This window comes from Miniopterus natalensis, chromosome 11 (assembly GCF_054644295.1).
Source record: "Miniopterus natalensis isolate mMinNat1 chromosome 11, mMinNat1.hap1, whole genome shotgun sequence".
Classification (NCBI taxonomy): Eukaryota; Metazoa; Chordata; class Mammalia; order Chiroptera; family Miniopteridae; genus Miniopterus; species Miniopterus natalensis.
Window position 1 is genome coordinate 72,826,556 of NC_142091.1, and position 15,099 is coordinate 72,841,654.

Sequence of the window (15,099 nt, forward strand, 5' to 3'; positions counted from 1 at the left end):
AATGGGATTATGGGGTGGGAGGAGAATCAGAGCTGCCACTGCGCTTGTCGTCTCCAGATGCAATCAGTATTTACAACCCCCATGCCCACCCACACTTATATCTGAAAATACACACATGCATATTTTCATATGCATATACAGCCTTACCTCAGGCCCTCATTCTTTCAAATACATATTAATATCTCTTCATTCATTCCGCAAATCTTTATCAAACACCCACTAAGTGTCTGGTACTATATTAGGTACAGGGAATAGAGAGATGAATCTCCCTGCCTTTTTATCACAGACAAAGCACCACTCACTCAATAGATACTACGCACACACACACACACACACACACACACACACACACACACACAGGGTCAGATACATAGCCACCTCTCACAGCCCCAACACAGCTGACACAAACATTCATTTGATACATATCCAGCACCTATACATATAATACATAAAACAGTCCCTCTCAACACAGGTACTCAAACGCATCTCAGACACACAACCACACAGCCCTCACTCGGAAGCACACACTGAGTGAGGGTTGTGTTTGGCTCGCAGGGAGCCTCTGGCCGATGAATCCTTTCAGGGAATGAATAATACAAGGGCTCTGTTTGGCCAGGGTGCCTCTGGCTCTGTTTTCCATACATCCAGGCCCAATTCTGCACAGCGAGACTGTGGACCAATTACAGTAACCTACCTCTCTGTGGCTCAAATTTCCCTTCCATCAAGTTAGAATGGCGGTTCATTCTATTTTCTTAGGAAAGCTTGAAGGGGAGGGGTCGTAGGAACCACAGAATCATGTAAAGGTCATAGGAAGGATTCCTCATTGAGTCCAGGTGCCTCACTGAGGCCTCACATTAAAACGCATGCACATGGGTACCGATGAGCACATGCCCTTACACTTGAGTAGTCCCCACTCTACCAGGCACTGGCCTCCGGGCTGTAAACACTACTATGCAAACAGTCCCATTCACACAAATACACACTGCCAGACTCATTGGCCTCTGCATGCAGGCAAACACACACAAATACACAATTTCACAGTTTAGAGAACACCTGAGCTCCTTGGGGAAAAGGTGAGAAGGCTTAATAAACACAGTTCCTGAAGATATATCCCACAACCTTGTACAAATAACCCCACAAAAGCAATCCTAAAACCTTATGTATTCCTCTACCACAGCTGTAAATGCACAATCAAAATACTGTGCAATACTTTTCTTGAATCGAAAGCTACACCTGCAGGCTCGGCTTTTCCTGTGGCTGTCCACATGCTGGCAGCCACGAGGACACCCGTCCCCAAAGCAATCTCAGGGCCACACTACATTGTGGGCACACACACGCATAGGCACACACCTCTCAGGGCAGACGCACACCGCTGCTAAGTGGCCCACAGCTTCGAAGGGTACTGAGGGAGAGGAAAGCATGTCTGTCTGCACTTATCTGCAGGAAACAGCCGCCACTGACCAGGGTTGAAGGACGGGGAACCTCTCCCCACTCCCCCGCCAGACAAAGCGCCTTAAAGTCCCTCCTCCCCACTCCCCCACTAAAATCACAGCCTGCCCCAGGCCTGGTGCAACGCCCACCTAGTCTCCTCACTTCACCCCTCTCCGCTCCCAGCAGCTGGAGCAGCTGGGGAGCTGGCGGAGCCTCCCCTCCCTCAAACCTCCCTTCCAAGCCCCTACTCCACACTCGACTCCGTACTCCAACCTCTCTCCAGAACACTAGTCTCCCTTCCAAAGGCCAGCTAGAAAGGGCAGGATGTTTAAAACAGAAGCTTCCATTCCTTGTCTCTCACCCGCGAGAAACGACCAGCCATTTTTTTTTGCCCCTCAGCAAATCCGTCGCCGCCTAGTCATGAGCCTGACAAGCCTCAGCCACCCTCTCCCTCATTTTTCCTTCACTCTCGAAGGGGCTCTGCCAATTCTGTGAAAAAGACACTCGGTTCCCGCCCTCTCGGGGCGAGCAGTCACAGCCTCGCAATCCCCGCTCGCCGGGGCGCGCCCACCGCCGGGCGCCTAGGCCGTCGCCCACCCGCCGCCGCGCGGCCTCAGGCGCTCGCTTCCCGCCCTTCGCCGCGCGCGCTCACGGGCCGACCACGCCCCCGCCCGCACAGGCCCGGCCCGCAGCCCGTCGCCGACCCTCACCGGCCTTACTGCCCCACCCCGGGCTGACCATTCCCCTCCCCGCCCTAAGGGGCCCAGCCACACAGACCGTACCCGCGGTCTTCAGGACTCTCACAGGCCCCTGACCTAACGCCCCAGAGTCCCCGCCCACACGGGCCCATCTACGGCCCCTCATAGGTCCCGCCCACTCGGACCCCGTCCGCAGCCTCCGGAGCCTCACGTCCGCCCACCCGCCCGGCCCACCCGCCCTCGGGCGCCAGACCTTCAGCCTCTCGGCAGGACCTGACTACACAGGCCTACCCTCAGGTAGCCACGGGACCCTCTGGAGCGCGGGGTGCCGGCCCTCCGAAGCCACGCCCACACTGCCTGCGCCCACACTGACCGCCTCACCCCGGGGCTCCGGCGCCCACTAGCTATCCACACGCGCTCTCCCCGCACAGGCGTCCTCACACGCGATACGCCTCACGACCCTCGCGTGGTGGTGCACACTCACACCCCCGACCCCAGGGCCCCTCCATCCCTTCCCTCCCACACCCAGGCGCCCGCGGGGGCTCCCCGGCTCACCTTCGCTGCAGAACTTGCCACCGAAGCCCGTGTGGCTGCAGTCGCAGCCCACCTCTCCGGGGGCCAGCACCGTGCAGAGGCCGCCGTTGGCGCAAGGGTTGCGCGCGGGCGCGCACAGTGGGTCGGCGGCAGCGCCACGCAGGCCCTGGCTGCCCAGCAGCGCGGGGGGCCGCTCGCCCAGCTTCAGGTTGGCCAGGAGGCCGCGAAACGGCGGTTCGTACTTGACCGTGCTGAGCGTGAGCGCCGAGAGGCGCACGTCCGGCGGGATGCCGCCCACGAACAGGTCGCTGGCCACCTGCATCTCGCGCCGCTTCGAGCGCACCTCGGCGGCCCGGGCCTCGCCGTCCACCGCTAGCGCCGTGCGGCGCGCGTCGCGGGTCAGCAGCACCATGTGCCAGCGGTCGTCGGCCACCGGCGTGTCCAGCTGCAGCGTGGCCGGCTCGGCGCACGAAAGCGTGAAGCGCAGCCGCAGGCGCCCATCCACCAAGAGCAGCTCCAGGAAGTCGCAGTCGCCGCCGTCGTCCAGGTAGAGCAGCAGCGCGCGCGTGGCGTTGGTGCGCAGGCTGAAGCTCAGCTCCCCGCTGCTCGCGGCGCCCGCCCAGCGCGCGTAGCGAGCCCACTGCCCGGGGCCGCCGCCGAACTCCAGGCCGCCCGCGCCCGCCGCCAGCGTCAGCAGCACCAGCAGCAGCGGCGGCGACGGCGGCCGCCACGGGCTCCCGGGCGCCATGCCTCCGGCGGCCCCAGCCCCGCCCGGCCCCCGGCCCCGCTCAGGCTTCAGAGCCGCGGGCGCATGGGGCGGGGAGGGGGCCGGGCGCCCCCCGCGCGGAGCGGGGCTCTCTCGTCGACTCACAGTGCCATGGGCCTGGCCCCGAGGCCACACGCTCAGAGGCCCAAGTGCCGGCTTCCCCGAGCCGCGGCGGAGGCGCCCCTCCCCCGCTGCGAGCCCCGACGGAAGATGGGGGAGGGATGCCTGCGGGAAAAGAGAGAGGAAAAGGTTAATGAGGGGCTGCGGGGAGGGGAGGCCGTCGGTGCCTAGCTCCCCCCTCACACCAGCGAGCGCCCAGTTCTTTCCCTTTAGCACCTGAGGAGGAGGAGCCGCCCTGACCTGGAGAGCAAGAGACATCACCGAGGATGGGAGTACTGGGGCTCAACACCTGGGGAGAGATGTCACTCCCTCGAGGCATTATTGGTTTGAGACGTGGGCAGGTAACACCTTAGAGTCCCGTAGGAGCCCAACCCATACGTCCTCACCCTCGACTCCGGTCAGGACCAGGGCCAGCTCCTCCAGCTGGTGACCCGGGCCCCTTCCTCTTTGAGCCACCCAAAACCCTGGGCATGGCTCCCACCACCAGCCACGGCTCCCTCTCATCAGCTCCTTATGCTCGATAATGAAGTTGCTAAATAATTCATTGGGATTAATTAAATGTCAATTCGTCAATGGTATCAATGGCTGGGAAGCGGATAAGAGAAGCCAGACAGGACCCAGGCATCCAGGCCCCAAGCCCTCTCCATCCACGCAAGGACACAGGCATCCGATTCCTTTCTCCAATCCCCGCCCCTGCAACCACACTCACCCTTTCCTGGGCTCCAACCCCACTGCTCACCAGCCCAGATCCTTCATGAACCTAAATGTTTGTCACCCTCCACCTCCATCTCCCAGTCCTCAGCGTCAGACCTGGCCCAATACCTGGGTTCTCTTAACCTCTCAGTTTCATCCCTCCTCCCCACCCAGGGCTGGGGGAGTCACCAGGAGGCAGGCAGGCTCATTTGCATAAAATTGCCTTTCTGAAATGATTACCCTTGTAACGGGCTGTCAGAGAGCAATTTATACCCCACGCAGGGGAGGGGAATTTGCATCTCGTTAAACTCCAAGTCGTAATTATTTATATCCAACAACCCTCCTGAATATTGCATTGATTTTATTTGGGGGAGGGAGGAAAAGAAGGAGGTGGGGAGAAGTCTGAGAGAGAAGCAGGGAGGGGCCCGAGTTTGGGAAGAGACAGGGAAAGATTGAAGGGGGAAGTGGAAGGAGAGGAATTGCATGAAAAGTGACAGAGAGGGGAGAGTAATGGAAGAGAAAGGTGGCCTGATGGGGAGAAAAGAAATAAGAAGATAGATAAAATTAAATTCCAAATTCAAACAGCATTTGTCAAGGCCCTGGATGCTGGGCATTTTTACAAATGTCATTTCACTTCATCACACTGGGAAGTCCCATTATTCCCATTAACCACTGGGGAAGCCCACACAGAGAAGTCTAGGGACTTGCCCAAGGTCACACAGCGAGTCAGCAGGGAACTAGGACTTAGATCCACATCTGTCTGATCCACATCTGTCTGTCGACACAAAGGAGACAAAGGGCAAGGCAACCACAGTGTAGCTCAGAGGGGTGGAAACTTAAAGAAGAGGAGAGGGCTGACTAAGGGAGGAGCTGGGAGGGATGTGCTGAGGGGTCAGGAAGCTATGTGGGAGGAAGCTGGGGTATGAGGGAAGAGAGAGAAAGCTAGAGTCACCCTAATAATGCATAGTGAGGGAGAGGGGAGAGATGGTTGAAGCGACATGTTCAGAAAGAAGAGGAGGCAGAGGAGTCCTCAGGAGGCTGGTCATAGTGTTTAGGGAGCCATCTCCAAAGACCCTCAAAGCCCAGCTCTTGGGTCCCTACATCTGCCTCCTTCTAACTGCTGCCCACCCCCAATCCTAGACTCCAACAGGGACTCAAGTGCCCCTCCAAGGCCTGCCCCTTCCCAGGCAGGGACAGAGGCCATGAGGCGATCCAGGAAGCAGCCCCTCTCCCTCTAAACACTGGGGTTATATATAGCTTTGCCACTGCCTCTCCTCATTGGGTAATGGAGGTAATTAACATGCTCGGGCTAATTAGCCAATCAAATTAAATGCAGCACCTGCTCCCAGCCTGATTGAGGCCTTTACCCACACACACACTGTACCCCCCACTCCAGCCCAGGGCAGGGGAGGCCGACCCTCAGGCTTGGGGGAGAGAAAGGCCAAACTCCCCCTCTTTTCCAGAAGGGGCAGCCAGTGCCCCCAGCAGATGCACAGCCCCTGAGCGACATCCACCCTCCCTCCCCTGCTGGGGTCTCAGTCCAGCCTGGCCCCTCCCAGCCTCTCTCCCGGCCCCCACCTCCGGACACTATTTTGGGGAGGGAATTAATTAGCTATCGATTTCCTCTGGCACAGGGAATAGGATTTCGTGCGCTGTCCGCTCACCCCTCAGCTCAGGAGAGGGAGGGGGTTTTCATTCCCCTGCCCTACTCCCCGACCCAGTTCCTCTGTGGTACATCCCCACCTTCTAGGGAGACTGCAGAGGGGTGCTTGCTGAAAACCTAGGGGCAGGGTCTCCCTCATTCAGGAAGCTGGCAGAAGACAGACAGAGTGAAGGGTGGTCAAGAGGCCTCCAGAGATGGAGGGAAAGGCCTGGGTCCTGAGAGCCAAAAAGAACATTACCGGATTGGAGGGGCAGCAAATCAAGTGAGAGTCTCGGAGGGGGTGACTCCACTGGTCTGTATGTACCAAGATGTGGAGGGACAGTGTGGGAAGAACGGATGCTATGCACAGGCACGTGTTTGTGAGCCAGCTATGGGGACACAGGCTGAACTTCTGGGTGCGCCTGGGAGGGAGGCCAGGGCCTGGGCCTGAGGCCCCTTCAAGGCTCATTTCTCATTCTCCCCACAGCCCGCAGCTCTGCAGCACAGGCCAGCTTGGCTCAGTGCCAGGGGCGTAGGGGCTGCAGGGCTGGCTGGGAGGAAGCCCTATTTCTCCCTGGGTCCTCTTTCCAGGGACCCAGGGACCACTGGGGCAGCTTCAGGCTTGCAGAGATTGTCCCAAGGGGAATGTGAGCTAAGAGGACACCTGGGTCCTTTCCACCTCACCCACCTTGCAGTTCCCAACAAACCTGCTGCTCTTCACCCTTTTTCTCCCTTCCCTTCAGCCTCCTCTCCCCAGGCCCAAGTTTCTGCTGACCCAGCCTACTGCTGGCCCTTCCTCCCAGGACCCAGGGGATTCCCGCTAACTGATGACGTCCCCTCCTTCTTCAACTCCTGGTACATCCACAGCATCTGGCCTCAGATCTCCCATGGCCATGGCCATTGCCTTGCACAACTATATCAAGCAGACAGTGTCCCTGGAGTTGTGCAAGGCCCCTCACCCAGGCTCATGCAATGCAGTGGAAGCCCCCTGCACCCACAGAGTCTAGGCACTGCTCCCCAAGACCCATTCTTCTCCAGGGCCGATTGCGAGTACACAAACACTGACTGGCCGGAACAGCCTTGGGATATCCTGCCTGCTGACTGACGTCAGGCCTTGCACACTGCCAGCCACTGCTGGCCTGGGGCCACTGGTCCTCTGGGGAACTGACCTCTCCAGTGTAATCTGGGATTTTGCAGTCATCTCCCAGTGCCCCCTACCACTGATGGATCCAGCATTGAGCCAGTGGTGATGGGAGCTGGAGGGGGTGGGGAGTGGGGTGACTTGCCTGCTCTCTTCTCCACTGAATCCTCTCCTAAACTATTTCTGGCTCCTCCTCGGCTGACAACCTCCTCCTCATCTTCCCACGGCCGGGCCAGTACCATTGTGGCATCTGGGCTACAACTTTTGAGCTCCACACTGTACATCGGGTGCAGGCTGTACCACCGGGTACATTTAACCCTCCAGTTCCAGGAGGTAGCTGTGTCACCCAGGCTTACAAACAAGGAACCTGCGCTTAGAATGAACTCATTTGCCCAAGTTCGAGTGCAAGTAAGCAGTGGCCTTACTCCTACCCTGCATGGTCCGCAGGGCAGTGTCAGGCTCAGAGCCCACCCTGCTCTGATCTGGTCTTCACAGGGGTCACTGCCCTCTGCAGATGACCCAGACTCTGAGTTTGCCCCTAGGCCTGAAAGACACAGACCTCAAAGCTAATGGAGTGCATCCCTCTCATTTTTGTGTGGTGGACACTGAGTCCCAGAGAGGGACAGTGACTGCTCAGGGTCACACAGCAGAGCAAAGCTAAAACCAAGGCCACTGGCCTTCCATTCCAAATGCTGTCCACTGTGCCTGCTACTCCATACCTGAGCCTTCCCACCTGACCAAAGGCCTCTCCTCTCTTCCCCCCCCACCAGCAGCAGTGCAAACTGAGCAATTGGACGTAGATGCCAGGGTGAGATAGTCCACAAGCACCCTGGCAAAGCCCCTGGTCAGGGGCCTTCTCCCAGCATCCACTCAGCCCCTTCTTGGGTCACATCCACACCACACTCATAGACACTCACACACATACACCTCCAGCCATGGGAATGCCAGCCTCCCTCTGGCTGTCCTCTCCTCACGCCAGCTCCCTCTCATGCCAGCTGGGAGTGTGACAGCAGGGCCTCCCCCAGGCGCCAGGGAGGAAGAGCTGGGTTTACACACATTCTGGTGGCCCCAGAAGGCAGCCCGTGGACAGGTGGGAGAAGTGCCTGTTATGAGGAGGGAGATTTTGGCTCGAGATAAAGAGAAACTTGCTGGCAATCCAAAGCAGCCAACAGTAGAGTAGGCTGCCTCCGGGGGATGGTGAGTTCCCCGTCTGCGGAGGTGTATGAGCTGAGGCAGATTGACTACCACTCAGAGATGCTCAGGACCAGGCTCTTGAGTCATATGGAAGGGGGACATCAAACTATTTGAGCCCTGAGGTCCCTTCCAGTCACATAATGTGTTTGTGGAGGGTCCCCTCTCCTCCCTAAAACCTTAGATAGGGTTGGCAGGCTTCAAACAGTTCCCATCTACCCTTCCTGCACCTTTCTTCCAGCCCTGATGACCTAGAAGAGACAGAAGAGCCCTCATGTGTGCCCACATCCAGCCACACCTCAGCGGTGGGCAAAAACAAGTATGCAGTGGTTAGAGGCACTGACTCCAGAGCTAGGTTCAAATGCCAATTCTACATTTTTCTAGCTGTGTGACCTTGGGCAAGCTACTTAGCTTCTGGGGGCCTTGGTTTCCTTATGTGTAAAATAGAGGTAATAGTGGTGTTGTGAAAATTAAGAATTAATACATGTAAAGCATTTAGAATAGTGCCTAGCCTAGACTGAAGTGAAAAAGTATGTGTTGTATTAATGATTACTTTTAAAACTTCTCATCTCTGCATTTTGCAGTTTGCAAAACTCCATGTGTCTCATGTTTCCTCTGATTCTCACCCAGGGCCCAGGGAGGGAAGTAAGCAAGGCAGGTCTTATCACTGCCCCCTTTTACAGACAATGAAACTGACACTCACAGAGGACCCCCCCCTCCAAGGTCATACAGCTTGTAAATGGCAGAGCTGGGACTCAGATTTCTCCCCCTGGGCCCTTCTATCTGCAGGCACCTCCTCCTGCCTAAGAAGGTGGGAGAATGGAGGAGTGGGTCTGAAGACCCACGAGAGTTCCCCAGCACCACAGGCTAGGCTCACGGGTCCCTCTGAGCAGGTCTCTGTGTCTATGAAGGGGGCAAGAGGTGGCAACTTGAGGTGCGCATGACAAGGCTTCTGCCTGATGTGTGGGGCTGAGGGGATGGGTGGGCTGAGGACCAAGGTGCAATGACTCGGCAGAGTGGGGGGCGAAACAGTTGCCTGGGGGCAGAGGGGTAGGCAGTGGGAGGGATGAGCTCACCCCTGTGCCCACCCTTGCGCTGTGCACAGCCTGGGGATTCTGACACCCCAGCCATGCAGAGGGGACAGATGGTTCCCAGGGGCAGCCTGTGAGTAGGCCTGAGGTGCCTGGAAATGTATCAGTGACAGGTATGTGTGTGGAAGGTTATGGCAGTGATGATGCAGAGTTGCTGCTTACTGAGGGCTTCCCATGTGGCTGATAAATACATGAGACCAAGTAAAGTGCACAGAGCACTGAGCACAGAGCCCCACTCACAGCAAGTCTACAAAAAATACAGTCGTTGTTACTGTGATTATTGTCATAATCATCTCATCTAGTCCTTGAAAAAACCCAATGAGGTAGGCATGAGGACCCCCATTTTATAGATGAGGAAACTGAGGCCCACTGTGGGGCACAGCTGAGCCCTTGCAGCCTCACTCTCACCCTACCCCACCGTGTCAAATGGTGGCAGCAGCAGAGACGGCTTTATGAATGACAAGGAGGTGCCTAGCCCACACGGGATTATTTTTACTGTAATTTTTCCCCTATGATACAACTTCTAAGGAATTCTCCTCTTGGGTTGAATGAGCCTCTGAGCACTCACAGGCCCTCCGGTGTGGACAGGGCCAGGCAGGGAGGGCTCCAACAGATGGAGGAGCAGGGTTGGTTGCCGTGTGAGACACAGTCGGGGCATCCCCATGGGGGCTGGGATCAGGAGCTGGGAATGAATGGACAGCATGGTCAGCACCAGGCAGGGGCAGGGCCCCCAGGGTGAGGGTGGGTGCTGGGGTGGGGGTGCCTAGAAACAAGAAGGTGCTCAGGAAGGCCGGGAGTGCCTGAGTGATGAACTAGATCAGGAGGGATTGTGGTTGTAATCAGGAGGGGTAGGAGGGCTTGAGGTTTGGGGGGCTTTCTGAGGGTACAAAGACATGAGAGTGAGTGAGAGAGAGAGAGAATGAAAGAGAGAGAAGCTTAGGGGATGGGCCAAGGTTTAAAGGGGCTCTTAGCACGCATGAGTGTGTGCCGGTGAGCGCACAAACGTGCACACAAAGGCCTGGGGCAAAGTGCTTAGTACCAGATGAGAACCTGTTACTTAATGATGTGTGTCGGGGGCATGAGGGGGTGGGAGATGTTGATGTATCTGGGAGGGTGTGCATGCCTGGGTGTCTGGGAGAGGAGGGTGTGTCCCAGGGAGTGAAGGTGTGTATGGAAGAGCACAAGTGTGCCTGAGATGGCTGTGGGAACATGGGGAGGTGGGTGGAGGGATGGGGACTGTGAGGGCTGGCAGTGTGGTGTTGGGGCTCTGGGGGGTATAGGGGTCATGTGTGTAGCATGGACGTGACAGCAGGTGCCTGGGGAGCTCCCTGAGGCAGCGAGGTGGCAGCCTCTCTGGGCATCAGTGTAGGTGGCACGCTGCCAGGAGATGTATTGTGTACTCAGGTGTGTGTGCCTGTGTAGGTGCGGGTCTGGGTGGGGGGGCACAGAGCATATGTATCAGTGTCAGGTTGTCTATGTCACGGACAAAGGTGGACAGGAGGGAGCAGCTGGACCTGGGTAGAGAGTCTGGAGGGAACAGAGGTTCCCAACAACCCCTCCAGAACCCAGCCCCCTCCTCAAGAAGCCAGAGTATGGATTCAGCCCAGGCCAAGAAGCCAAAAGAGGCCTGGGCTTCTGGAGGGAACTCCCCAGCCACCCGCTGACAATGACCACTGGCCTGGGCCAACCCGTCGGTCCCACCCACCCCTGTGAATCTGAGGACAGGATGGGTCTGAGAACACGTCTTCTAGCAGGAATGAAGGAGCCCCTTGCCAGACACTTCTCTCCTTCCCCCAGAAAGAGACAGCCCATCCTCACACATCAGCATCCCTGGGGGCAGAAGGAGTTAGGGACCTGAGTGGCTGAAGCACCCACTAAACAGAAGGTGCCGTGGTTAACAGACCAGCCGACCTCCCTTCTCTCTTTCTATCCCTCTGGCAGCAAATAGAGAACGAAAAACCCTAAAGTCTGCCCTTCCGCGAAAGGAGTACCCAGGCACTGGGAGCGCAGGGTAAGAGGGAGGGGCAGGAATGAATGGGAGGTCCTCGCCCACCCCCCCACCCCCAACACATACAAAACCAAAGGTATACAGAAGCCCCCAAAGGCAGTCAAGAGGACTGGAGCCCCAAGACCCCCCCTAAGATTGGTTTCATCACTCCAGGTCTGGACAGCTTCCCCTCCAGGCACCAACCACCAGCCCCCTCCCAGACCTCACTGGTTCAGTGAAGCGCCCAATGCCCTCACCCAGGACTCAGGTGGGATTGGGAGTAAAGGAGACAACAGCCCCTTCCCCCAAAGCCAATTTTGCAGCCAAGGGCCCATCAAGGGTTTAAAGGCTCACATCACAGCCCAAAGGACCCAGAGCAGATGTCTACTTCAGCTGGGGGGGAGGCTGGGACATGAGAAAAGGTCCCCTCCTCTTTGGGGGTGGGAAGCAGCCCAGGGCCCCGCAGCTTCCTCTCCCTGCAGCATTCTTTGACCATAACCCTGTCACCGCCCCAGTGCATTCCCACCCCAGCACAGCCCCCTCTTACTGATTTCTATCTCCTTCTCTCATCGCCCCCAACCCCCCCCGCCCCCCGCACACAAGCTTCCCCTCCTCTCCCTCAGGCCCCCCATCTTTCCCTGCTCTCCACCAGCAGAGACCCATCTCTGCCTCAAACACCTTGGCACCTTCCCCTCTGCTCCCTCCCAATAACCTCCTCTCCTTGGCTCCCATCCCCCAGTAAAGCCTGGTCCTCAGTGGTGCCCCCCAGTATGAAGCCCTTGGCCTGGCCCCAGCTCCTTGCCTCTCCACTACTCTCCTTCCCCTCTCCAGTCCCCTCTCCTCCTCCCACGAAGCCCGGTTCCTCGCTGGTTTCTCCCCTGCAGACCCTTCGGAGCACAACAGCTCCCCAACCCCTCTAGCTGAGCACTGCTTCCAGCCCTTGGGGCTAGCACAGACCGGGGACACCCCTCTTCAGAGCTTCCCTCGCATCCCTCCTCGCCCATCCCTCCCCCCAGCTCCATTCACCCTAGCTCAGGGCCAGTGCCCCTTCCACAGGGAGGCTCCGACCCCCAACCCGCAGCCGCTTAGCCTCCTCTCAGTCACCCAGCCAGCCCTCTCAGCGCGGCAGTGCCCCCGCCCCCCAATCCATCCTTCCTGCCTCCCCCGCCCCTCCGATCTCTTCCCTCCCCGGATCGGCTCCCGCCCCCCGCCCGTCTCCGCCGCAGCCCCCCCGCCACCCGTACCTGGTCTGGGGGCTCCAGGAACTGGAGGGTGGGGACCAGAGCCCCGGAGCCGCCCCGTCTCCGGCGGGTGACAGGGCCGGGGCCAGCGGTGCCGGCTGCCTCGCGCCTCTCTCGCTCCCCGCCGCGTCCCCGCCCGCCCCGCCGCGGTGCCGCTCGGAGGATGCTCTGCGAGTCAGGGCGGCTGCTCCCGCCGCCGCATCCCTGCAACACCGACTGACGGCAGCATCAGCACCAGGGCCCGCCTCCCACGCGCGCGCATTGGGCCAGGCAGCGCTAATGGACGAGCGGCGCAGCCAATGGAAAGGCGCAGAAGCCGCCAGTCCGGCGGCTCCACAGGCCCACCTCCCTCCTTCGCGAAGGACCCAGGCGTGCGGGCCACAGGGCTTCGGAGCTCTTTCCAGCCTCTCCTGGTCTTTGGCTCTGGAGCCCGGGCCCCCAAACAGGCAGACCCTCAACCCAGCCCCAGTGCCTTTTCTGGAAACCCAGGCGCCCTAGCCTCTCGCCCCTTGGGTTGGGTCCTCGGGTCCCGCATTCCCAGGCCGGAGGGCCCCTGTGGCAGTGCCCAGAGCTGGGCCGAGCCGAAGGGGAGGCTGTGGGCCCCGACTTGGGGCACCAAGCGAGCGGGACCGGTGTGGGACCCGGGCCGAAGCGCCCTCTGCTGGCTACGCCCAGTCTCGGGCCCGGACTAGCGACGAGCCTAGGGAAGGGGGACCCTGTCCGCGGCTGCGGGGGCTTTTTCCAGCCCGAAGCCTGGCCTCTGCCTCCCACCGCCCGAGGGCCCCGTGGCTGCCCCTAGAACTGAGGAGGCAGTGGGGGAGGGAAGGCAGAGAGGGGGCAGGGTGGACCTAGGGGCTTGGGGTTTCCCAGCCCTGCCTCATGGGAATCCCAGAGTTTGAAGCCGATTCCCAGCCCTGCCTGGAACCCTGGACTGGGGTAAGAGTAGGTTTGAGGGCAGGGGCGTGACTGCACATTACCCTGAAGGAAAACTGACAGCAGCCCCCTTTTCTGTATCAACCATGAGTTTCGGTGTGAGTGTGGTGCTGGGAGGAAGCTCTGTCCTGTAAGGGCGTCTGCATCACTGCATGCGTGTGCGTGTGTGTTAGTATGGGAGGAATGGGACACACCTTCACTCACTCAGCCAATGAAAGGTAGACCTGGCACCTAGTGTGTGTACCACAAAGTTGGACAATGGGCTTCTGAATGAAGCAGTGTGTGTCTGTGTGTGTGTGTCTGTGTGTGTGTGTGTGTGTGCACGCGCGGGCCAGACCATTCTGCCAGCTCACTCCAGGATCCTGATTTCTGTAGCAGGGTCTGTGATCTGCACAGCTGGTGGTAGTTGGCGCTTCCTTAGCCAGGGGAACATGCAAACACACTCACATTCAACCACTAATGCATGCGTGGGCACGCAGAGCACACTCACAGCCATGCACACCTGTCCATGTGCACACAGCCACTCCCAAAGCAGCACACAGGGACAGCTGCAGAAATGCCCCACATGGTAAGACAGCCACAGGAAGCTCATGTTCTCTGAAGAACACACACAAACTTGTGCATACAGGTGCCTACACATTCAGAGGCAAATACATGCCCAGGAAACAGGTACACACAGAGGACCTGCCCACGGGTGCTGCCCCCCTGAGGTACTTGGCACAGAGTGGTCAATTACTGAGTAGATGGGTAGGGACAGCCACCTACCAGAGGTCTCCCTCCACAGCCTGTGATGGGGTCACAGGGGGACCCAGGCTGCAGGGGGTGTTTCCTAGGGGTCAGGAAGAGAGATCCCTGAGCCAGGTCCCAGACCTGGGGCCCACTCTTACCTTCAAGAGACCCCCAGGCTGGCCCCACCAAGGTCTTTAGAGGAGCCAGAGAATGGGGACTGCTGAGTCAGGGCCTGTGGATGTGAAATTGCCTCTCTGACCCCACAGCCCACTGCCCCACCCAACCCCCCACGGCTCCTCTCCCTGCAGCCTACACACACACACACACACACACACACACACACACACACACACACAGAGAGACAGACTTACCCAGCCATTCACTGGGGCATAAATGGACAGACAGACAGGTGTAGTGACTCACAGACTGTCTCTCAGACTCTTATAGGTGGGTGTGGGAAGGGGTGGCAGGACAGGGGCAGGAAAGAATGTAAGAGAAAGCATTTGTCTCCTGTCCCCACCCCCAGCTCCCTGGGCCACCTTTGCCCATCAAGGGCAGGAAAGGTCACCTGACAGCTGCTGCACCTCCCTGCCCTTCCCCCCAGCTACAAGGATGTCTCCCCCCAAGGCCCAAGGTTCAGACTACCTAATGCAGTTGGGACCCACCACCTCAAGACACCCTCCCCAACAGGGCCCCACCCAATGTGACCGTTCTCCAGTGCGAAGTCCAGTGGGGACACAAGGTGAAGGGGAAATGCAGCAAATGCAGTGAGTGTGTCTGTGCACACACATGCACATGCACAACGTGAAGCTCCTACATCAGATTCACACATGCAACCCCACGTCACTTTCCTGGGCGGGTGGCCCTGGGCACATTTATGCACACACACACACACACACACA

At 58.7% G+C, this 15,099-nt stretch overlaps 1 protein-coding gene across 3 annotated transcripts in view; it reads right to left on the reverse strand.

Annotated features, from left to right (window-relative positions):
* The window catches only part of NRXN2 (neurexin 2), a 96,382-nt gene extending 92,971 nt beyond the window's left edge, over nucleotides 1-3,411 (reverse strand). For all 3 annotated transcript variants that reach the window (XM_087821959.1, XM_087821960.1, XM_087821958.1), the window contains exon 1: nucleotides 2,685-3,411. In XM_087821959.1, the coding sequence (XP_087678085.1) occupies nucleotides 2,685-3,411 (727 nt within the window). The remainder of the gene's footprint in view (nucleotides 1-2,684) is intronic.
* Between the last annotated feature and the right edge of the window lie 11,688 nt (nucleotides 3,412-15,099).